General features: G+C 40.1%; 1 protein-coding gene across 2 annotated transcripts in view; it reads right to left on the reverse strand.

Moving 5' to 3' along the window:
- Positions 1–20,039: 20,039 nt before the first annotated feature.
- Positions 20,040–24,921, reverse strand: part of LOC122815418 (UDP-N-acetylglucosamine transferase subunit ALG13 homolog) — a 456,754-nt gene continuing 451,872 nt past the window's right edge. For both annotated transcript variants that reach the window (XM_044087894.1, XM_044087895.1), the window contains exon 4: positions 20,040–20,289. In XM_044087894.1, coding sequence (XP_043943829.1) covers positions 20,178–20,289 — 112 coding nt within the window. In that variant the 3' untranslated portion in view covers positions 20,040–20,177. The remainder of the gene's footprint in view (positions 20,290–24,921) is intronic.

A 24,921-nucleotide genomic window follows, 5' to 3' on the forward strand; every position in this document is an offset into this window, starting at 1 on the left:
TTTAAAGTCCATAAATTCATAGGTGCATGTTGTTACTCAGGCCATGGGTGGAGAATTACTTGGCTGAGTCCAGAGGATGAATATTTGTGAACCACCTTCCATGTTGTGGCAGAGAGGTTTGTTAGTGCTACATATTATTTACATTAACAGATCTGTGGAATTAGCTGCCATGATGCAGCCCACAGGCTTGGTAATGAACACTGGAACTGGTGTGATTAGACCTATGTTGCTGGCTGCTGTGATGTAGCATAGATACTTGGTGCTAAAGGCAGCACAGATGTGAATGGACATCTGTGAGACTGGCTGCCATGATGACAAAGGGGCTTGTCACAGCATTGCACTTTACACAGTAAAGTCTTCCAGCTGTTATGCAGAGACATTGCAGTGCAGTACTGTAATCAAAAGGCTGTCTGTGTTACATGGTCAAAGTGATAATGTACTGCAGTATCAGCTCATGGCCTATACATTTTGTTGGGGGGGGGGTGCTGTATAGTTTTAACAGTATAATTTTGTACTTTGGTATGACCTGTACCTTTTATAAGAGGTTGTCTCTAGTGTATGCATTTTGGAAATCCAAAGCTACATCCCTGAACATGCCACTGAGTAAATACTCCAACAGCATTAATATTAGCAATTCTGCAACTGGAGATGGGCTAATATACTGCAAATCAATTGCACTGCATAATGAAATGATACATGGATAACAACTCAGAACGTAACTTGAATATATGTAAACATTCATATTCCCATGGCGAAAGGGAATAAACACAATAATTACCATATGAATGTTTCAACCTTTTAGAAAACTTTCATGACTGAACCAAATAATAAATCTCATCTCTGAAATTTACTGAAGAAAAGTTGCAGGCATTCAAGCATGGTACATGATTCTAAAAAAATGTTACATCCAGAAAAGCTAAGGCAACCTTCTCAATGTAGAGAGATACTTTTCATCTGGTCCAATAAAGACAAAGAATGCCATTTTGAGCAAGTAAAGAGAAATGATACCACGCTAACAGTAGGTTCACTGCATTACAAAAATAAATTAACAATGCCTGAGGTTATTTTTTGAGCAGGGTTTGCTTAAAACTGTCCTGCAGGGCAAGTTATAGACTATCCACTCTTACCTGGGATGTGAAGGTAAATGACTTGGTACCTCCCATTCATTTAAAAATTCCCATAATAATAAGGCTTCATATGCATGGAATACAGTTCTGTGGGCATGTTCACTGCAAGAAAGGCTTCATCCTCTATCCTCCTGCACGTGCTTTGTGTCTGTTGGACTTTGTAATAGCTTTGGAACAGCTATAGGTTTTATAGGTTTCTGTTGTGTTGTATTGTTCTCTCTGAAAAAATGTAACCCATATTGTGTTGATATGTTTATTACTTTCCACAGGTTTGTTGCTGGAAGCATATTATAATGCTTTAATTAAAAAAAAAAAGTGCTTGCTACTTGTAATCTCCAATTTTTATAGCTAGGCTCCCTCTGTTGTGAACGGCTTCAGACTGCAACCGAACAACTTCAAGGATAGCCAAAGTACTAGAAGATTAGAACACAAAGATGGCAATTCTCATCCAGTTTATGAAATTGTCTAGCAATAATCCTCATACTCATCTACTATCCTGGTGCTTATATTCACACATCTGTACTGTGTATGCATACACAAAAACAGTCAGAAGAGTTCTTAACACAGACAAAAAAGTCTAAGTAGTACTGTGGAAAAGAAAGTAGACAGCTTCAAATCATGCATAACAGTCCAGATAACATTTAAAATTAAGATAATTTGTATTTCCAACTAAAACTGACAAATTATTCTCATCCCAAATACACAAGCATTAACCCACTTCTAAGCCTTATACTTTGATAAGCAGGATTTAAAAGCATCGCCAAGGTACTCGTGGTTCTCGCCCACTTGCTTTCAGGTAGCTAACATGTTCAGAAAGTTCATCATCTTGAAAAGTTTTACATACGGGAAAATATCACAAATATACTTCTATCATTTGCCAAGTACTGGTTTAAAAAGGTGAATCTGTTTATGTAAAAAGATCCACCTTTTTCATCTTCCTATATGTTTCTGTTTCTACATCCATCTAATGCTGTCAAGTCATATCCAACTCCAAATGCAAATCCATGAACAGCTAACACCAATCATGGCACTTGCTAGGCAATTGGGGAACAGCAGTATACTGCCATGCCATTCTACCTTATCACTCACAACCTGTGGATAGTTTATAGTCACCAGTCCATATATGTCTCTGGGATGTGTGAGGATTCCTAAACACACAGAGGAAATTTATACAACCACATTGGAATAGTAGCTTTTCATGATGCAAAGTATTTAACTATACATGTGTTCATTCAATAAGTGATTTTGTTAACCTTGCCTATCTGAATACTCAGATTATTTTATTTGAGATAATTATTTTACTGATAATTCCATTTCATAGACTCTCAAGATTTGTATTTACTCACATTTAGAACAATGCTATTTCCAAAGAACCATAAGTGTATGACCTATAAGGATGCTTACATTTTCTTTGTCATGCAAGAATCTAAAAACTGTAAATATATCTATCTGGAAGGATTAAGATGGCAGATGAGAAGATAACAAAGGACTCGACACTGAATGCTGTGAAAACCCCATGACCCAACAATTTTTAATTCCCAATAATACAAGTATATGAATTTGCCTTCTCTTTATTTATTTATTGTTTGTTAATATGGTGCTGCGGTAGCACTGTCGCCTCATAGCAAGACGTTGTTCCGTTCGATTCTCAGTTAGAGTGTCTTCTGTGTGGAGGCATACATGAATGGGGCGTGCCTTCATTGAAGGTTGTGCGTCAGGGCTGGTAACCCAGTACATAAATATCCACTACCAACCATTAGTGGACCGGAGTTCCGCTGTGGCGATCCCTAACCAGGAAAAGACGAAAGAGACAAACAAATAACGTGTGTTGGCTCTTACAGGACTTCCTGGGCCATGTGGCCACAAGGCAGTTAAATGCATATAAAACTGACATGCACATGTTATGTGAAAATACATAGAACATAGTTATACCTGAATTAGTCATGGAGTATACACAAATACAGTTAACGTAACGCAGAATTGACTTCAAGGAGTGAAAATGCATATAAGAAAATACAAATCATTTCAATAAAGAACAATAAAACCATACATATTCAGTATAAAATGTATTAGCAAAACTATAACATTGGATGAGTACAAATACATGAATTAATCTACATATGATAAAAAAAGTCTCCAGTTTCTGCTGTAAATGGTTTGCTTTACTTAGAATTAACAGTATTAAGCATTAGTACTAGCTGAGAATGTGATAATGATGTAATATAACCAACATTTCTGAAATAGTTGGATCAGTATCCTTGAGCAAGAGAAAATTTCAACTCTTTTGAAAAGCATGACACTGTCAAGTTCATTTACTTCAAAGGGCAGAAAATTCCATGTTGCTGGAGCAAGTTTGTGAAAGTATCCCTCAAAAGTTATTAATGTGAATTATGGTATGGTTAGTTTTAGGTTATTTCTAATGCAAAGTGAGAAAACTGTGCAGTGTACTGACAATTAAATAACTTAGAGACGGGCAGTCTTATACTACTGTAGGGTACGTGGGATGTCGCACGTAGGCTGCTGTAGGCCATAAAAGCGATGTACCCATGTACCATCCTCAGAACTTTTTTGCCACCAGTCAGAATAACATTCCAGGAGTTGGTCTGATCATTTCAATGTTTGCAACTTCAGCTTTTTCCCAGATAAGAGCCCTCTTAGGGAATATTTTCTCTTACTACTGTTTTGGTTATGTCATCCAAGTAGGGCAAGTGCCAGTGTGGAAGACAAATTCCACATATTGACAGCTATTCTCAGCATCTCTTTTATTTAGGCCCTAACTAGGAACACAAGTCCTGTAGCATTTCCAGTCCTTCATTCCAAAGACCCTTAGAAGCAAACTTTCCTCTTTTGCTATATATTTAGAGAACCAATGGCTTAAGTTGCTAGATAAGTGTATGGAGGGTAGCCCACGGTCTGACGCTAAGCCAGTGAAGCACAAGGCCAAGAAACCTTGGGCTGCAGCTTCTGCTGCACCTCCAACATCAGATGTTCCTCCTGAGGTGCTCATCAACCCAGAGGTTAGTCTGACTTCAGACACTGATTCACTGGCTGAGCCCAGTTCTGAGGCCGCCTTTACTTCAGCTGCTAGCATGTCCATGGAGGTCAAACAGACATCTGATTAGGATGTTGTGGGGGAACCTAGGCTCAAAGTACTGATGGTCCTAGGGAAGCACCTCGCACCCAAGCAAGAGAAGAGTTACAGTCAAATACGTTTGAATGCAGGCCTTCGTCTGATCCTCTGATGTTGCATAGGATCATTTCTCCAGCAAAGAAAAAACAAAAAACTAAGCATTTATTCCCTACTAGAGAGGCCCCTACAGATTGGTAGGCCTTTTCTCAATGCTTGCTTCAAGCCTTCATGGTACTCAAGCCGCCTTCCTTTCAGCCTGCTCCTACAGCTGCTTCTCAACCTTCTCAAAAAAGGATTAGGGACAATGACTCATCTGATGAATTTTCCTGTGATGAAGAGGAATCTCTGGATTATTCCACACAAATCCCTTTTCCCCAGGAAAAGGCTTCCCCTGAAGAGGAGTCAGCAGGTGCTGACTCCCCTATGGAAGAGATATCCTTTTGTGAAACTCTCCTGAAAATGGGAGAACACTTTAAATGGGATACTTTCCAAATTTCTGAAGTCCAGCAAAGATATTATCAACTTCTACAACTTGACGTCCCTTGCCCGTCTGCAGTTCCAGCTGTGCATCCTGCATTTCTGGAAACCTTTCACAATGCTTCACAATCCCCCAGACAACCAGGCCCCAGCTCCCAAGAAGCCAGACCACTTCTACAAGGTCCCTGAGGATTGTAAATTCCTCTTTAGGTGGTCTGCTGCAGACCCAGCAGTTATTTCTGTAGCTACAGACAAACCTATTAGGATGCTTCCCTCCTCTAATCTTCTCTCATAAGACAAAGAAAGTAGAACCCTTGCGAGACTGGGTAAAAAAGCCTGTACACGTCAGCCACCTTGACTTTCAGGGCCAGTAATTATCAGACACATATGACAAAGTACTCCTTAGAGCTTTTGTCTCAGGTTTTTAGTACCATTGCAGATCTATCAGATTTGGAGGGAAAAGCCTTGGCTCTATCTATCCTGGGAGCTTCCTCCCACATGGCAAAACACTCCATTAAATGCAGCTATGATGCTGTGGAGGCTTGTGCCAGGGCAGCTTCTACTGGTTCAGTTCTTAGATTTTCCTGGCTCAGTCTACAGCCCTGGTAGGATGACTTAAAATCTAAATTAATGGATGCACCACTAGACAATTCAGCTTTATTTGGTAAGGCAGCGGCCTCTCTAAGTCCCTACAGAAAAAAAAATCAAGGAGTTGAAACACATCCTGGTTTTTCCTGTGCCCAGTTTTCACAGGAATTTCCCTTCTATGTGCGTTTTCATCCATAGCTGCACTCAACACTCCTCCAGTAAGTCTTCTAGAGAAGGCAAGAGACAACAGAAGCCTAGGAGTTCTCAGCCATCCTCACAACAAAGGCAGTCCTTTCCTGACAAAGCAGGGAGTCTCTTTCTCTTTGCCTGTCAAACTCTCACAGGGTCTGGGAAAGCCTCACCCAAGACATCTGGGTTCTTTCCAAAATCAAAAAAAGGATACTTCATGGTTTGGCACTCCACCCCCACCTTCAGGGGCATCCTTCCATACCGCCGAGAGTAGTTGCCCCTCTTCCCAGAGTTCATTTTGGAGCTTTGGCAACAGGGCTCCATTCAAAATGTTCCTCCATCCTCAAGAGGAAAAGGCTTCTGTTCAAGAATGTTTTTGCTACCCAGAAAGGCTGGCCCCTGGAGACCAATGCTGAATTGATCCCATCTCATCACCTTTGTAAAGGTTCCTACCTTTAGAATGTTGACACTCCAAACTCTATTTCCCCTTATTCTCAATTATCTGCCTTACCCTTTGGTCTTTCTACAGCACCAAGAGTTTTCACAAAATGCCTGGCACCACTGACTGCACACTGCAGACTAATGGGGAGCCAAATGTTCCCATGCATGGACAACCTGCCTTTACAGGCCCAAACTTCCCTCACTTTAGTCCTAAAACCTGGATACCACCATTACTCTCCTCGGAAAACTGGGATTCACCATCAACTACAGGAAGTCAGTGCTCACTTCACAGGACCACATTTTCCTGGGTTGTCAAATCCAGACAAACATTATAAGACTATCACTTCCACCTCAGAAGGTGCAGTACCTTCAATCCTTCTTTCACGCCCTTCTCCCCTTGACTTGCATCACAGCCAGTGAGTTCCTCAGGGTGCTAGGTTTCATGGCTTCAACCATTCCCGTGGTATCAATGGCAAAACTCCACAAGGAAATTCCAGTGGTTTCTCATATCAGTGTGGCCCAGCGCACTCACCTACTAGAATAAAAAGTCATTCTCATTCCTTGCCTAAAGAGGGAACTGCCCTGGTGAATCCAACAGATAGACCTAAATCTAGGTCTACCCCTGCATCCTCTCACCCCAGTCCTATAACTCTACAGAGATGTAGCAGACGTGGGCTGGGGAGTGCCCTGGGGCAAGTTCACAGGTCAGGGAATATGGACTCCCTTCCAAAAATCAGAGCACATCAACATCAGGGAAATGCAAGCATTGCTACTAGCTCTACATGCATTTCAACCTCTTCTATGCCCATGGTCTCTACACCTGTTCACAAACGTATGACAGTCTTTTGGCATGCAAACAAGTGTGTGGGGGGGGCAAATCCCATCTCTTTTGCAGGTTGGCTGTTCTGGTATGGGAATTTCTGGCCCAGTATACCACGAGTACTCAGACAGTGTACAGTCCCTCCAACCAGAATATCATGACAGACTCCTTAAGCAGATCCCTGACTCAGTCCCACGAAGGATTGCTTCACAGGGAAATGTTCCTGGATAGGGTCCACCAATGGTGTATTCCTCAAATAGACTTAATTGCCTCCCCCCGAACAGACAACTTCCAAAATATTGTGCCAGAGTCCCAAGTCCTTTGGTTTGGAAGGCAGACACCTTCTTCTTGTCTTTGTAGGGGAAGTTTCTGCATGCATTCCCTCCCCCTCTCCTCTAATACCGAAGGTCCTGTTTTAAGATTTGACAAGACCAACCAAAAATCTTGCTGGTGACTCCTTTTTGGCCAAGACAGCACTGGTTCCCCCTCCTACTACATTTAGCCAAGGGCCATCACCACAAGTTACCCCACAGAGCGGACCTAGTCACAAAGAGCAAAGGATCCCTAATACACCTGCACCTGTCAACGTTACAGCTGAAACTGTGGGTGATAGGATTCTAGTCCCTTTCAGACATCTATTCTAAGAGGATGTGCTCAGCATTTTGCAGGAGGCCAGAAAACCCAATACAAGAAAATCTTACGTTCCCAAATGGAAAGTTCTGAGGATGGTATGTGCATACATCTCTTTTATGGCCTACATCTGACAGCAGCTTACATGTGACATTCAACGTACCTTACAGTTTTAAAAGACTTTTGTATACTGGCCTCACATTGGGTCGCCTTCAGGCAGGAGATCTCTCAGGTAAAGAATACCGCAGCAGCGAAGAGAAGGACATCTATGGATATGGGAAGATTTTACACAACTGTTCTTTACTTTATAATACAGTACTAGATACTTATGACTAAAAAAATTGGGTACTTTGATTTGACATCAAAGATTAAGTTGAGATGGAAAGGGAGAAAGTACTGTAGATATGGTTAAATGACAAAAGTATAGCAACTAAAGTACTTAAATAAATTTTCAAGAGTAATAAATTACATAAAACAGATTTGTAATCTGAAACACAGTGAAGGTGGGAAGACATAAAACTGCATATAGCAGTATTAGGATGCAGTGAAATAGTAATCAATTAAACAGTATTTTTTGTAGCTTGCACTTAAGGTATTATCTTGGGGTTGAGCATAAGCATAAAAAGAAGTTACCTGGTTATTAAGTTGATTTTTGAAAACTTTTTGTTTTAAAGATAATGTTTAAAGTAATGAAACAAACCTTTTCTTTTCCAACAAAAAAGTGCTTGCATGCATCTTTATGCTTGAGAACACTATTTGTATGAAAAGAAATGTGGATTTTGCAGCCTTAAAAAATGTAGTGGAAAAGATTGCTTCTGAGTGCAGAAGGGAAACATACTGAGCTGTGTTTATGGCATGAATATTCATGGGTGAGCAGGAGGCGCTTATGCCACTTTGGGTTCCACCTCTAATTATTCTGGATTAGCATAGGTAAGTAATTGCAAATTAGTTATGTAGTTACCAAAATGTTAAATTAACAGTCTGGCAAAAAAAACAAAACTAATCATTAGTGGCCTTCTTTTGAAGTCTTGGCAAGTGCATCTATTCTAACTACGGTTTCATCCTTTAGTGACCACATTATTTCATATTTTGGGTGATGGCAAACTTGCTAATAGTGTTCATACCAACTGGCAGCATACCTTATATTAATCTTATTTTTCTGCCAGTACTTTCAATTATTTGCTAATGTCCTATGTAAAGTTTTCAGTTCAAAACACTTTCAAAACCATTTGAAAATTTTGGCTTGGTATCTTTTATATTGTTTACTTAAAACAACTCCTGCTCTATTTGCCAGTGAGCACTTTGCGACTGCTTCCCAAAATATACATGCATACTTATCTGAAGATGAGACTAGCAGGCTAACTTCCCTTTGTTGAGGCTGTGACGTTTGTGTTAAATTAAACTCCTTAAGCACTATATGAAAAAGCAGCACAAGAGGACAGGGGAAATGCTGGTATGATTTTTAGTTTACGTATTATAAGTCAAACCAGCAGCCTAGCAACTGGACAATCAATTTATGTGCTTGCAACAGTGAAGACATAATCGACAATACCACTCTGCAAAATTTAGATTGAGCACTTGACTACTGACATCTTAAAAATCCAGTATTTAATTACAAGCACACACTATTTAAAATCAGCTTGGTACACCTGAACACATCATGCATTATACAGGTTCATAGGAGGTTACTAGGCTACTGGCCCTAGGGCTTTTATACGCCTAGCCATGTTATACCCTTGTTCCCTTATTTACCAAGTCATATGGTCTATATTTGCAGCGCGAGTCTATGATCAGCACCGACTGCCCTTATCCAAGAGGGACACTCCTGGGGTAAATTTACAGTCTCCCATCCAGTTGTCCAAGTTATGCTTAAACAGAGTCATTGAGGAGCTCTGTTTTACGTGAACTGGGAGTTTGTTTCAGGGGAGTGGCAATCTCTGGGAGGCATATCTGTCTTTCCAGCATGTCCTGTTAATGTTGTGGGCTAAGTTAAGATACTAGAGTGAGTGAAACTTGTTCCATTTAACTTGTGGATGTGCAGCATTTCCATTAGGGCAGGCTCAGACACTGCTCTGTAGGCCAGGCACAAGTAGCCTCTCAGCAGCCTATAAGATACAGAGTACTGTGACAAGGCCTTCGGTCTGTTCATGTAGGTTATGTGTTGAAGGCCCTGAATTTTCTTGGTGAGAAACCTCTGAGGTCTCTCCAGCTGCTGCAGGTGTCTGGAGAGGTACATGAAGAAAGCATTGTACTTTTTTAGTGGTCTGATAGGGATGAGTACAGGGGAGTTATAACATCCTTAGCTCTGTATGCGATGCCCTTACTTATGCGGTGTGCAACACAGAAGGCATTCCTTACCACTGTGGACACATGGTAATTAAAGATAAGGTTGCTATCAAGCTGTGTCCCCAAATCTCTCACCACAGGGTTTGAGCTAATTGTTAATATTGTAATTTGCAGGGACTTCCCCTTTGCCGACAGGGATGATGACACATTTTTTTTTTGCGTTTTTACGTTCATGGCTTTGGCATCACTCATTTGTCTGTGTAAGCCCTTTTCGTAGTATGTCAACATTATTGGGGGACTCAATGATTGTACGCAGTTTGCAGTCATTGGCAAACTTGGTAAGCCACAGGCCATTTATTACCTGGACTTCTGAGAAATAGATTCCAAACAATAGGCAGTCCAGCACAGATCCTTGTGGTACACCACTGGTAACTGGTCTGCTGGTAAAGTTGGAATCCCCAACTCTGACTCTATGCGTTCTGTCAGTGAGCCATTTGGCTACCCGTCTAGTGACATACATGTTAATTCCCAGCTGGGTAAAGTTCTCAATAATGCCTCAGTGGGGGAGTGTGTCAAAAGCCTTGGCTAAGTCAATATAGGCTGTATGTACTTTTCTGCCTTCATCCACAGCTCTGGTGACATCCTGAAGAAGTCCACCAGGTTTAATAAGCATGATCTACCCTTTAAGCCAAACTGGGTCAGGTCAAGAGTTTGAAAGTCATCTATGTCTTTGGTGATAAGGTCCATGATGATTCTCTCCATGGTCTTGCAGATAAGGTTGGTCTGTAGTTCCCAGGGTTGGTTGAAGGACCCCCTTTGTGCAAGGGAATTACTGTTGCTGTTTTCCACTCTACTGGGACACAGCCAGTACTTAGACTGTGGTTTGAATAGAGTGCCAAGTGGTTCCACTAGGTCCTGTTTTAGACCATTTAGTAGGCAGGCTGGGATGTTATCCAGTCCCATAGAGTGTTTTTGGCCATGAAGAGTGTGGTTACAACCTGCTCTTTGGAGATATTAGGTAGAGGACTGGTGACAGGTATGCTTTGGGGTATGTCTGGCAGTGATGGGGTCAGGGGGTTGAAAGCATTGTAGACTTGCATGGCTGGGGTGCTCTTTGCGGCCTTGAATGATGTCTCTGTGTCTGCACAGACATCAGCATCTTCCAATGTAAGGAGTGCTTCCAATGAGGCAGTTTCTGATTTAGACTCCTAGCATTAAGCAGCATAACTTTGAGGTTGTCTCTAGTGGATTTTTCTACGTCGGGAATTTTGTTGTTATGACATTACCTAAAAAGGCACTACGGGAGGCAAAAACCTCTATCAGCAACTGAAAGCCAAGAGGTGACAGGTGAAGACCATCTCTGGCAAACCAGCATGGTCTGTCGACCATATCTTCCCAGGCTGACAGATATTGGATCCATATGAATCCATCACATCACACTTAAAATCAGCTTGTCTAGTTCTTACGAGATGCATCTCAACATTACCTGATCATAACAATGTTAAGTCAACGTGCACTTCAAAAGGAGGACACACCATTACACATATGATATACCATACATACTTAGAATACATAGTGTCAAGCGAACTATGCATACTTTATATTTACTAACTCTGATTTTCTGTTTGACTGTATATGATATGCTGCTTTACTTTTCAGACTGTGGCTGAAAATGTATCCTTTAAGGATCACATCACTTACCTGGTTATGAAAAGAACAAAGACATTATTGTTGGACAGACTGTTTGAATAGACTTCACCTACCAAAAATCACTCAAACCATGTGACAAGCTTTACGGTGGTGTCTCTTATTCCTCATTTAGATCTGAAGAAAAATACATGGAAATGAAAGGGGTAGAATATTGCCAACTGTATCGAAGTATGACAAAACAAGCAGGTTCAAACACAGAGATTCAAAGCCAAAAAAGTGATGAACTTATTCAGCAGAAAGAACAAATGAAGTAATTACGTCTGTCCCTTACAATGGCATGCACATCATTTTGTCAAGGTGACGATGTTGCTTAAATTAACTTAAAATGCTTTGGATGCTGTAAACTGTATGAAGTGCTATTTACTCCCACTTCATATTTACTTAATATTACACACTGTCTTAATGCAGCAGCATTACCAAATATTAAACTCTATGGTGAAGTGTTTTTTTCTGAAAATAATATCTTGCTGAAAGGTTCAGTCAGACTTGAAACAAAGCCCTTTGCTCTAGTTTGGGTGTACTTTTGAAGAAACACTGTTTGCTGACCAGTACCTCCCACCCCAAATGCAAGAAAAATGTTTTTCATGTTCCTTGTCCATGAAAATGGATAACACAGATGCATAGTTATTGTGAGTACACAACTTTAATTTCAATTTTCAAAGTGGTGGGACTAGTAGTTTACAGTGTTTTTCTTCTGACAGGCAGCCTTCTGATGGATGGTCATAAAAATGTGCTCATTTGAGCACAATGAGTATGTGTGCTACACCCTAGGAAGAAAAATACTCTGCAGTATGAATGTACCCTGGTGGAGTTCAGGAGCCTAGCCTTGGCTGCTGTATGTGCACAGTTGGAACATGTGAATAAGAAGGCCTAACCAGTGGTATGGACACTACAAGCACTGCATATTCTAAACGTTGGGTCACTCCAGAGAGTGGGGCAATGCAGCAATTGCCTCATGTACACAGACAACCCTCTCCTCCTACCACCCAACACTACAACCTGTGACAGATGCACTTCTACAGCCAAACTGGAATCAAAGCTCTCTTCACCCAAGAAGAGACGTCTATAGACCCAGGTTTAGTCTTTAATATTTCTTCTTTTAACTTAACTATGGAACAGCTCAGTTTACTTAACAACGGTCTATCATTTATTCCTGCCAGGAGGGCTGATCCTGCAGAAATGTTAAAAGATTTAAGACTTTTGTGTAGGAATCTCTCTCTAAAATGTACTTTTTCTGCAGGCAACACCAATATATATATAACCAAGCCTGTATGTATAGACAGCCTAGTACTTTTATTCCAGCTACACCCATAGGTATTCAACGTTTTATTGATGCATGTGAGATTGCTTTTAGGGAGCTGAATGCTCTATCTGTTTATAACATGTCATTTTATAATCTGACTACTGGAGAGTGCAGAGCTTTGCAATATTTAAAAAGCCTACATTCATTGATCATTAAACAGGCCGACAAAGGAGGCGGCATTGTTGTTTTAGATAAAGATTTATATGTTACACAAATGGAGAAACTGTTACTTGATACTACCACATATCAACGTATTTCTAAATCTATGGTGAATGCCATCATAGATAAAGTTTCTTTTCTAATTTTTGACTTGTTAATAACTAATTTGATTGATGATTCACTTTTTAAGTATTTTAATGTTCATAAGCTTGTTGTTCCCAGGATATATGGTCTACCTAAAATTCACAAGGATTTGTTATTTCCACCTATGAGACCTATTGTTTCAGGTAGTGGCTGGTGTACTGAGCCCCTCTCTCCATATATGTAGAAGGGACGGGACCTTACATGGTTTTCTGGACAACTGTTATACTATTTTAAAGGACACTAAGATGTTCTTACAGCGGCTACATAATAGGATGGAGACGATAGATAGAGATGAGGAATTTGTTCTTGTGACTATGGACATAGAATCTCTGTTTACCAGTATACCAAATGTTTGGGGTGTTGATAGTATTAGAGATTTTCTTACTGTGCACAAACTTTTGACTAATAATAAGATACAGTTAATCTGCACCCTATTAGAAATCATTTTAGAAAATAATATTATGTTTCAAGAACAGTTTTTCCTGCAAAAAGTTGGCGTGGCAATGGGCACTGCTTGTGCCAATAGCTACGCCAACTTAGCACTGGTCAGTTGGGAAGAGCAAAACGTTTTGTCTGCCACTGATCCTTTCTTTGGACAAATACTGTGGTATGTTAGGTTTGTAGATGACGTTTTTATGTTATGGAAGGGCTCCGGCTCTGATCTAGACCAATTTTTGGATTACTTGCACTCAACAACTGATTTTTTAAGGTTTACACACCAGAGTTCAGCCACTGACATAAGTTTTCTTGATGTCAAAATCAGTAAATCTGATTTGAATCATCTCCGCAGTACTATATACCATAAACCAACTAGAAAGAACACATTGCTGCATAAATCTAGTATGCACCCTAGACACATTCCTAGGAATGTGTTAAGAGGGCAAGTTTTTAGGACACTCAGGCTACATAGTAATGACAATGATGCAGTAGCTGCATTGAATAACTTGAAAATTGAGTTTCTGGCTAGAGGATATTCTAGTGCAGACATTGATAATGCAATATCTGATGCCTGGAAGCTTAGAGATACTAGGTGCAAACCTTATTATAATCACAACAGAGCCACCGCAGATGCAACACACAGTGCCATAGCTGAGAATGACTTTAGAGTGGTTCTCCAGTTTTCTAGCAACACTAATCAATATGTGGATGTTGTTAAGAAATGCTGGCACCTTTTACAAGAAATTCCTGGCCTTGTAGACAAGGTTGGACTGACTCCACATTTCAGTTTTAAGAATAGCAAGTCACTTAAACAACACCTTTACCATGGGGAAACATGCAAAAAGTTAACTCACTCTGTTCGCCGTGGAACTTTTCCATGTAGGAACTGTAGTGCCTGTCAGTTTGTTTATAACAAAAATAATTATGTGCATCCTACCAGGCATTTTTCATTACATTCTAATCAATATTCAGATTGTAGAACCACTGATGTTGTTTATTTTTGTTTTTGTCAACAATACCATGCTTATTATGTAGGCAAAACGAACAGAATGTTGAAAGATCGTATTTTAGAACATGTGAGAGACATTACCAACTGTAAACAATCCAGTGCTCTGGTCTGTCACGTTATGTCTAATGATCGTTCACATTCTTTTAAAATTTTTGGTTTTGCAACATATTTATATGAACCCTAGGGGTGGTGACATAGAAAATATTACAGAGAGGCATGAGCAAAAATGAACACTGAAGCTTAACGCTGAGAAGTTTCCTGGATTGAATGCTGCCACTACTTTGGTTCCCTTTTTGAAGGCTCGACCACTCATGCTCTGATTTCTAGATCTTTTAGAAGATATTTTAGATGTTTTTAGCTTTTTTATATGTCTTACTGTCATTGTTTTATCTTATATATGTATGTATATGGTTTTTCTATACTGTATATAGTGTGGTTATATATGTTTAGTAACTTTGTGTGTAACATTATATGCATAGTGCATCTTTATTGTAGGATTCACTGTGGTAAGCTTCTCTTGATTTTGATTCTGTACAGCTTGCTAACCCTAATTAGTTAATTGAGTAATGGATATTTGACTATCTAAACAGAGTGTAAGCCTTTTACTGTTGTCTGATGAAGCAACTTTATGTTGTGAAAGCGCTCACCATTTTCTGTTTTGTCTATCAATAAACATTCTCAGTGTGCTAGCTCGGTGCATTTTCTTTCATTTTGTTTGGGCACTCTACCCAAGACTAGACTAGACAGTCAAGAGTAGACGGTAAACTCTTGCACCACACCACACTCATCACATAGTCCCTCAAAACTTACACCACCAAAACACACAGATAGCAACACAAAACACACACCTACATTCGCGGAGGCTCTCAATAAAAATCTGCTCAAGCAACAGAGACCTCCAAAGCAGAAAGGCATGCAACCTCCACCCCCTAACACAACCCAAATGAGACACAGCCCACAAACTCAGTGTGCCACTAAACCACAGCCCATAAGGCATAACAACTTACCCAACACACTAGTCATAGGTGACACTATAGTCAGGCACACTGATGTCCCACTCACCAGGATAAACAAGGAGACGGTTACTGTCAGCTGCCTGTCGGGTGCCAGGATCCGCCACATAATGCACGCACTCAGGTCACTCCACAAGTACAAATATGACTCTGTCATTGTCCATGTTGGTGTGAATGACCTGAGACGTACCTCCTGGACTACATGAAAAGAGACATGGAGGAGCTCTCCGATCTTGTAGCCCAGGCAGGTATGACCCTAGCCCTGAGTAGCATCCTGCCATCACCCAGAATGATACCACAGTACAAGGACAAAATGATTGACTTCAACAATTGGCCAAGCTTCTGGTGTCATTCTAAGGGAATCCGGTATCTGTCTGCCTGGGATGACATGATCGACAGACCACGATGCTTTGCCAGAGATGGCCTGCACCTGTCGCCCTTGAGATTCCGGATACTGGCTAAGGCTCTTGCCACCACTATAGTGCCTTTTTTAAGCAAGATTCAAATGACAAATTCACCACCATAACAGGGACAAGCAAGCAAAATCTGAGGGTAATGCTACTCAATGCTAGAAGTCTAAACCTCAAAATGCATTTACTCGAGGCATTCCTTAAAATGGAGAACACTGACATTTGCGCAGTGACAGAGACCTGGTTCAAGGCTCCAGAGAGCATCCCTGCATTACCAAGCTATAATTCATACCACACCTTTTGGCCACCTAACCTGGACCGAAACACTGAAGGTGGAGGCGTGTCCATATTCATTAAGGATATCTATACCTCCAGGCTACTCAGCATAATGCATCGGAGATTATCCAAGTGCGACTAACTCTGGACAAGACCGCAAACCAAATTGTAACTTGCTACAGATTCCCCACGATGCCCCAGGATTCCCACTCATTTCTTGATACACTGGAAAATATTAGGGTACAACCCAACACCCTAAAATAATGGGTGATTTCAACTACCCCACCATAAACTGGGAAAACTACTCACGTACCAACTCTTTTACTCAACGTTTTCTGGAATGCATAAATTCCAATGCCTTGGATTAACTTATCCACACCTCCACCAGGGGCAGCAATACCCTAGACATGGGTATTACCAACATGGGCGACCGGTGTTCCACAGCAGAGGTCCATTCCTCGGTGAGATCAGACCACAAGCTAATCAGCCTACACATCAACATCCCGCCCCCACCCCATTAGGGAAACCACCGTAAAAAATTTCTCCAAAGCCAACTTCACGCTTCTTAAGTCAGAAGTGGCAAACTTCACAACACCCATGGCGATGGACAACAGATGTACGATGGCTGAATCCTACACAAATGCACTTTATAAGCACTTACACGAGTGCATGGATCGTGCTATCCCTAACAGAACTAAGATGCAATCCTCCAGAAAAATAAGCCAATCTGGTGGTTCCCTGCGATAAACAAACTCTACAACAGAAGAAAGAAACTGTTGCAAAAAAGTGTAAAATCCCATGACTGGAAGAACTCCTTGGTCAGCCTCAGTAAGAAGCTGAGAGCCCTCATAAAATCCTCCAAAGCTAGTTATGAAAACAAAATCGCCACTGATACTAAAGACAACCACAAAGCATTCTATAGCTATGTCAAGAATCTCAATGGCAACACTCAGATCTGCTCTGAGTTACAGCACAATGGCACTAAATATACAGAACCAACTGATATTGCCAACACCCTGGAAGACAAGTTCAGTGCTAACTTTACCCCCCACCCCACCTGCTAAAGGGCCCATCTGTATACCGGAAGAATGCAAAGTTCCTGTAATCACAGCTGCACAGGTAAAAAACACACTCTCCAAAGCCAAGAACACAGACTCCATGGGACATGACAACATCCCAGGCTGCGTTCTACATGAACTATAGAATGAATTGGCACCCCACCCAAGTACCATGTTCAATCATAGCTTCACCTCAGGCTTTGTGCCCACTGAATGGTACACAGCGACGGTTATCCCATTCCACAAAGGGGGAGCCACCACAGACCCTGAGAACTACTGCCCCATTAGCCTAACAAGCCTGGTCTGCAAGGCCATGAAACGTATCATCATGGAACTTACAAACAAAGACTTTGGTAATCTCCAAACTCTGGAGCCACCCAGTTTGGGTTTGTTAAAGACAGACCATGTCTCCTAAACCTGACTGACTTCTTTGAAGCACTCACCAAAGCCATAGACGAGGGTAAGGTGGTTCACACAGCCTATCTAGATCTCGCCAAGGCCTTTGACACCATCCCCCACTCTGGAATTATAGATAAACTCACTAAACTAGGTATAAATCCCTATGTCACAATTTGGGTTGCCAACTGGCTCAGTGACAGAACCCACACTGTGGAAGTAGCAGAATCCAAATCCGACTTCAGACCAGTGATAAGTGGAGTACCACAGAGTTCAGTCCTGGGTCCTCTCCTGTTTGGTATCTACTTTTCAGAGGTATAGGCTAACACAGGTTTCTGGCTAATGAAGTTCACAGATGACTGCAAACTAGGAGCCACAATTGAAACTCCTAACGATGTGGACATCCTACAAAAGGGCCTCACTGAGACAGATGCCTGGTGTCAAAGCCATGGCATCAAGCTCAATGCCAAAAAGTGCATTGTCATCCCCTTTGGTAAAAACTCTGTACCCATGAGCTACCACATAGGTGGTAGTCTACTTAACACTGAAAGTGTGATAAGAGACCTTTGGACACAGGTGGACAGTAGTCTCTCCTTTGATAATCACATCGCCACAGTACTAAGAAAATCCTTCTACGTGGCACACCTCATCACAAAAGGTTTCTCATCCAGGAAAAAAGAGGTCATTGTTCCCCTCTACTCATCACTCATTAGACCCATTATAGAGTACAACGCCCCTTTTGGTATGTACCTCCCAAGACATCTACAACAACTGGAAAGGCCGCAGAAATACCTCGCAAAGAGGATTACCGGCCTCAAACAGATGCCCTATGCAGACTGTCTCAAAAAACTCCAGCTTTAATCCATTGCATATTGCCTACTCAGAGGTGATCTCTGCCTAACATACAAAGCTATGTCAAACCCAGAGCTGTTGGACATACTCCACTTAAAGAAATGCTAATCCCTCCGAGCTACATGCTCTACAGACCTAAACCTTGTCACCACAATAAACAGAACATGTTGGAGGGATATATTCCTGTCCCAGAGACTTCCCATACTCTGGAAAAAACTACCTATCTATATCAAACAAAGCTCCTCATTAGCACTCCAAGAAAAATCTTGATGATTGGATGGGAAATAGGAAATTCACCCCAAAGATCACCTCTGTGGCTCTTCTCGACAGGGACACAGGAAAATAATTTTCTTGGGTGGTGAAAGGCAGGGTACCTTTTTTGGCTAGGCTTGTATAGGCCCTAGGACCGATAGCCTAGTACCTACCTATGAACCTAGAAAGCTTAAATTGGACCCAGCTGTAAATAACAGGTAACCATGATCCACCCATTGCTCCCACTGGTTGGATATAATTCCTGGTCAACAAAAGATATACTCCCTCTTGTGTAAGTAGGATGCTACTGCTAAATGCAACAGGGGAAGAAAAAGGTAAGTATGGATTTTAGGACTATACTGCAAGTGCTAAAAACATCAGACAAAATTGTGTATAGGACAAAGCATTACAGATATAGGAGCTGCTTACTGTCATGACTTTTATGTGAAGAATCAACACACAGCATGACAGAAATTTTTTTCGTATTACAGCTCAACACGCAATTTTGTAGAAGAAATGAAAGTCAGTTATATAAATGCTGAGCAATTATTCTGAGAACTGCTTAAACACTGCTCTCTTACAGTAGATTGGCCATAATCTTCCATGGTAGGTACTGTGTATTTGAAATATCACAACTAAAATTTCTCTATTGTATGCACTATGTATCTGAAACTTTTAAAACTACTGCATGTGCACATTACATCTGTGTGCATGTATATATTACATTTCTGTATTTTGGAGATTTAATCCCCTGATGTTTATGGAAAAGGGATTACTTCATGTGCACTGTCAAACTTTTCCAGTAAAAAAATGCTAACTACTAAATAAATTAAAAATAAACAAATGTATGCAATACTGTACAACAGATTATAGACATATGCATGCAATGGTGACTAACAGTTCAAAGCAAATCAATATATGAATTTTGTACTAGATGACTAAACATTTTAAATGATGCAGTCTACAAGAAAATGAAAAATGGAAAACAAAATGATAATGTGATTAGTCTTGTGACCAACATCTTACAATAAAAGAACACTTTAGCATAATATACAATACATGATCATTTAAACCCCATGTTAAGCTTGTACTACTGCTTGGTGAACATGATCAGAAGTTCTCCAAAAACAGAATAACTTGTTTGCATCTCACTTCTACAGGCATTTTTTCAGAAAGAAAACAGCTTGACCATACATGGCATGCACCAAGTTTAGCAGGGCAAACATTACAGCTGCATATGAAAATCAGAATTCGTCTGCTTACAAACTTTCATGTCATAAACAATGCAGATGTGCTCCAAGAACATACAGTAATACATCTTTTCTGCTAAATAGTTTTAGTACTTTTATTCAAAAAAACCCAGGTGCAAGGAGTGTAACTTAAGCTCAGGTGAATCATGCATTTTAATGTACTTTGTAACCACTGTTTCCATTATTGTACTGGAAAGCAGAACACACAAAAATTTTTTTTTACTGCAGCCCCAAGGCTTTGTCCATAAAAACAGCAAAACGTTCTGGCTCTCCTGAAGGGAAAGGCTGCAGTGTTGTGAGGTCCATGGTAACCAACTTTTCTCGAAGAGTGCTAAAAAGAAAGATAAAAACATGCTGATTAAGGGCAAAATAACATTTTAATCCACAAATTACTGGTTCATAGTTAAAACAGATAACATGGAACCAATTCAAATGTTTCAGTTTTATGTTTCTTTCTATCTAACCCTTGTAGAAGGCAAACAAACTTACTAGTTGTACATGTCTACTGTATTAAAAAACATACAGCCTTTGTACAGCTGCCATTGTGAATATGGCACTCACGATGCAAATAGTTTAATCTTGAACATTAAGATGCAATATGTTAAAAAAGTGAGACTGAGCTGTTAGCATTTTAGTATATGAGAGTAACAGAAATTATCTAGCTCTTATTTCTGTATTTTATATACAGTACTTTTGTATAGCATCTATACAATATGAGCCAGTACTCGGCAAACAGGTCTGGACTTTTTCTTTGTCATCATTTTTTTGTTTAATAAGTTGGGTACACTAGGTAGGAGCCAACTGTTACATTATATGAATCAAAAGAATACAGGAAATACTATACACACAAAAACAACATTTTTGTGCATAACATATTCAGAATATATACATATAAACATATCTGTGTGTCTATCTATATATCTATATCTATATCTATATATATATATCTATATATATATATATATATATATATATATATATATATATATATATATATATATATATATCCATCCATCCTCAACCCTTTTTCCAATTTTGCACATGGGCTGTCACTTCAACAGTGATAATCATCTTGAGTCAAGGTTTACACTGCCAAGTAGCTAGTATATATATATATATATATATATATATATATATATATATATATATATATATAGTAGATAGGTCTACTTTACATGGTTGACATTTCAGAAAGTCGAAGAACATATGGCCGAGACCATATGATAGACTTTCGAAATGTTGATGTAAAAAACCAAACAAACAAAAAAACACAATCATTTACCTTCACATTGCTCCGCACCCCACGCCCCCCAGAACATAAATATACCAACTCCGAGATCACACTACAGTGCGGAAGATGGAAATCTTTCCATTCCGCACTGTACAGAGATGCCCGTTCCACATGGTCAACATTTTGAAAGTCGGCCATATGGTCTTCGACCTTCTGAAATGTCGACCATGTGAAGAGTGTGTGTGTGTGTGTGTGTGTGTGTGTGTGTGTGTGTGTGTGTGTGTGTGTGTGTGTGTAGGTCTCTACTTTGTTTCACTGAATCTCATTTCACTGAATTTCATTTCACCCTGACCACATTGCTGAAAATTCATTTCACTGAACTGAACTTAGTATATATGGCACTATGTAGAGTACTCCAAGGCAAGTAAAAGGTTTATGGTCTTTTCTCCATTGTAGTGTGATCTTGGAGTTAGTATATATAGTTAGGGTGTGTGTGTGGGGGGGGCACAGTCCCCCACATTGGGATGTGTGGGTGGTGTAGCCCCCCCCCCACCTTGTTTGTTTTATATTGTATTTTACCAAAAACTTCAAAACAATACATTTTTTAAACAATAGGCATGCATAGTTGCAACACCAATGACTCTCTCTCTCAAGAAGACAATATGTACTCAAACTAACAAGGGGGGCTATGCTCCCCCCCCCAACTATATATACTAACTCCAGGATCGCACTATGGTGGGAAAAGGGCATATACGTTTTACTTGCCTCACAGTACTCTACACAGTGCCATATATACTAACTGTGATTCAGTGAAATGAGTTTTCAGTAATTTGAGTTTTCAGCGAAGTGTTCAGGGTGAAATGAAATTCAGTGAAATGAGATTCAACTAAACAAAGTAGACCTGCATAGTGTATGTATGTATGTATGTATATATATATATATATATATATATATATATATATATATATATATATATATATGTGTGTGTGTGTGTGTGTGTATTTAAATTAATAAGTAAACACACGTGTGTGCATGTACATGATATTTACACACACACACACACACACACACACACACACACACACACACAGATACTTATATGAATGATCTGGCAGGAAAAGAGCTATAGAATGCTTATGTCCATAGAATGCTTTCCAAGTATTCAAGTTAAGACACCTCTGAGGATTATGATTTTATACATTTTGCTCACACTTTAAGAGGAAGACAGAACCACACACATTTTTTAAAACAGAACCTGACAGCAGAATATTTCCCTCAGACCTATGCAGCAAATTAATTTCTTTATTCATCTGAAAGGTTACAGAAACCTAATTGACATTCTACACTCCTTACAGGTGCAATAAAATTGTGTTATATCTATCTTAAGAATTACAGAATTACTCCACTACTGTTATTATGACTTTGTCCTATAACTCAAAATGACTGCTGCAAATACTTTCTCTAAAAAAGTAACCTCTCAAACTTTCTCTAAGTGTCAGAGCTCTATGAACACAGGCATTAAAAATTACAAGTTTCCTCTATGATGAGAGCTACAACATAGTTAGGAACCAAGTCGCTTAACATAACTGGTTGAGAATTCAACCTGAGAAAAAAAAATGAAGTGTTTTTGCACGGGATCAAGCCTCCTTGCTCTCCTATATAGATTTCAAGCTTCCTCCACACCTCCAGAACTTATATATACCAATTCATCAGTTGCATCAATACAAAGAAAAGGGAATTTTGCTACAAATATTATATCAATAAATGACAGTAACATACTTAATGTGACATTGGATTCTTTAATCCACTGATATGACTGATGGTCTTCAATCTGGTTTGCTTTATCTGAGCTGGAACAACTAGTGCTCTAGCATCAGGCCCTTAAAATTTGTCTTTCCGTAACACCCTAGTGTGTGAAGCCATCTCGGTTTGAGTATGTTGCCAAGAAATAAAGTCTAAATTTCATAGCTGCTAGCATAAATAACTTTAAATGTCCTTCAAGACTTACAAAGTGGCAATTTGAATGGGGGTTAGGAGGCAGGACAGGGATGAAATTATCCAGCATTATATACTAAGAATGTAACTACTATGTCCTATTCATTCTGCCCATCCTATCCTGACAGATAGGTCAGAATCCACAGCTGCAGGACTTCTAGGTGGCATTCTTCTTCAAAGCAAGCCCTAGACCTCAAGATAACATTCAATCTGTAATCTTTAGCAAAGGTGTGCAATATAGATCATGTTGCTGTTGCCCAAATCTCAAACTGAAGAATTTCTAAAGCTAGATGTTGAAGTGGCAGCAGACCTCATAGAATAAGCTTTAGGTCTGTATGGAAATGGATAAAAGTGAACTGAGTAAATGTATGAAATGCAGTCAGAGAGCCACCTGTAAAGGTTGAGTTTAGACACCCCTGAACCAAGCTTACTAACTACAAAGGGAACAAAAAATTGTGAGTCTTTCATAAATGGTTTGCTTCAGTGCAGGTAGAATCTCAGTTGCTTATGTACCCTCCAAGGTATGTAAAAAGAAGTTATGTACCTACCATAACGTTCTATGTTAGTTGTCTTCATCTCACCTTCCTTCTTGCTGTTTGGGTTTGGAGCTGATCCTCGGCTCCAACTCAGCCATCTTCTATAGCTCGAGAACTGTTTACTGGCTCGAGGCTACCCCTTATCCCAGAATGCCCAGTGTCAGCTACCCAGATCTCGTTTGTGATCGCGCACACTAGACATGAGTAGAGTAACCAGACACCTAAAAATTGGTTGTCCAATACACTTTACAAGGAAAGAGTCATAAATTAACTGGCATGTGAAGTAATAAAAGATACTCAGCCAGTGAAAACAAAAAGGAATTCCTCTTAATCCTCTAGGAAGGGGGAAGGAGGGAGGGACACAAGAAGGAAGGCGAGATGAAGACAACTAACATGGAACATTATGGTAGGTACATAACTTCTTTATGTTAAGTTGTCCATCTCGCCTTCGTTCTTGTGGTTTGGGACAGCGTCCCTAGCACCTAAAATCCTGGGTGTCTCATTGGAACAGACTCTTCAGAACAGTAGAACCAAAGGAAGCTCTGCTCCGGGAGAAAATATCCACCTTGTAATGACAGATAAAAGTGTGAGGGTTTGCCCAAGTGGCAGCTGCACAGATTGAGTCTATGGGCAATCTAGACTGAGAGGCTACAGAGGTGGCTAATGCTCTAGTGGAATGACGTTTTGGTTTAGCTGGTAGCTCTTTATTTCGTAACTGATAAATAAAGGCAATAGTATCAGATAACCATCTGGATAAGGTCACCTTAGAAACTGGAAGTCCTTGTTTGTTGAAAGCATAAGAAAGAAATAACTGGTTTGACTTTCTTAGTTCCTTAGTTCTATGGAGGTAAAAACGCAGTTGTCTGTGCACATCCAATTGGTGGAGCTTGTATTCTGCCTTGTTGCAGTGATTAGGAAAGAAAACTAGGAGATCTATGGATTGATTCAAATTGTTCTCTGAGCAGACTTTAGGAATAAAAGATGGATTGGTCCTCAGAGAAACTCTGTCCTTATGAAACACCAGGTAAGGAGGATGAACACATAGTGCTTGAAGTTCTGAGACACGTCTAGCTGAAGTGATAGCAACCAGAAAAAGTGTCTTCCAAGAAAGAAATTTTAAGGAACATGATGCTGCCGGTTCAAAGGGAGGCAAAATTAAGGAAGCTAAAACTAAATTGAGATCCCAAGGAGGAGGAGGATC

The sequence above is a fragment of the Protopterus annectens genome, chromosome 11.part0 (genome assembly GCF_019279795.1).
Source record: "Protopterus annectens isolate FY-2018-M chromosome 11.part0, PAN1.0, whole genome shotgun sequence".
NCBI classification, from domain to species: Eukaryota; Metazoa; Chordata; order Ceratodontiformes; family Protopteridae; genus Protopterus; species Protopterus annectens.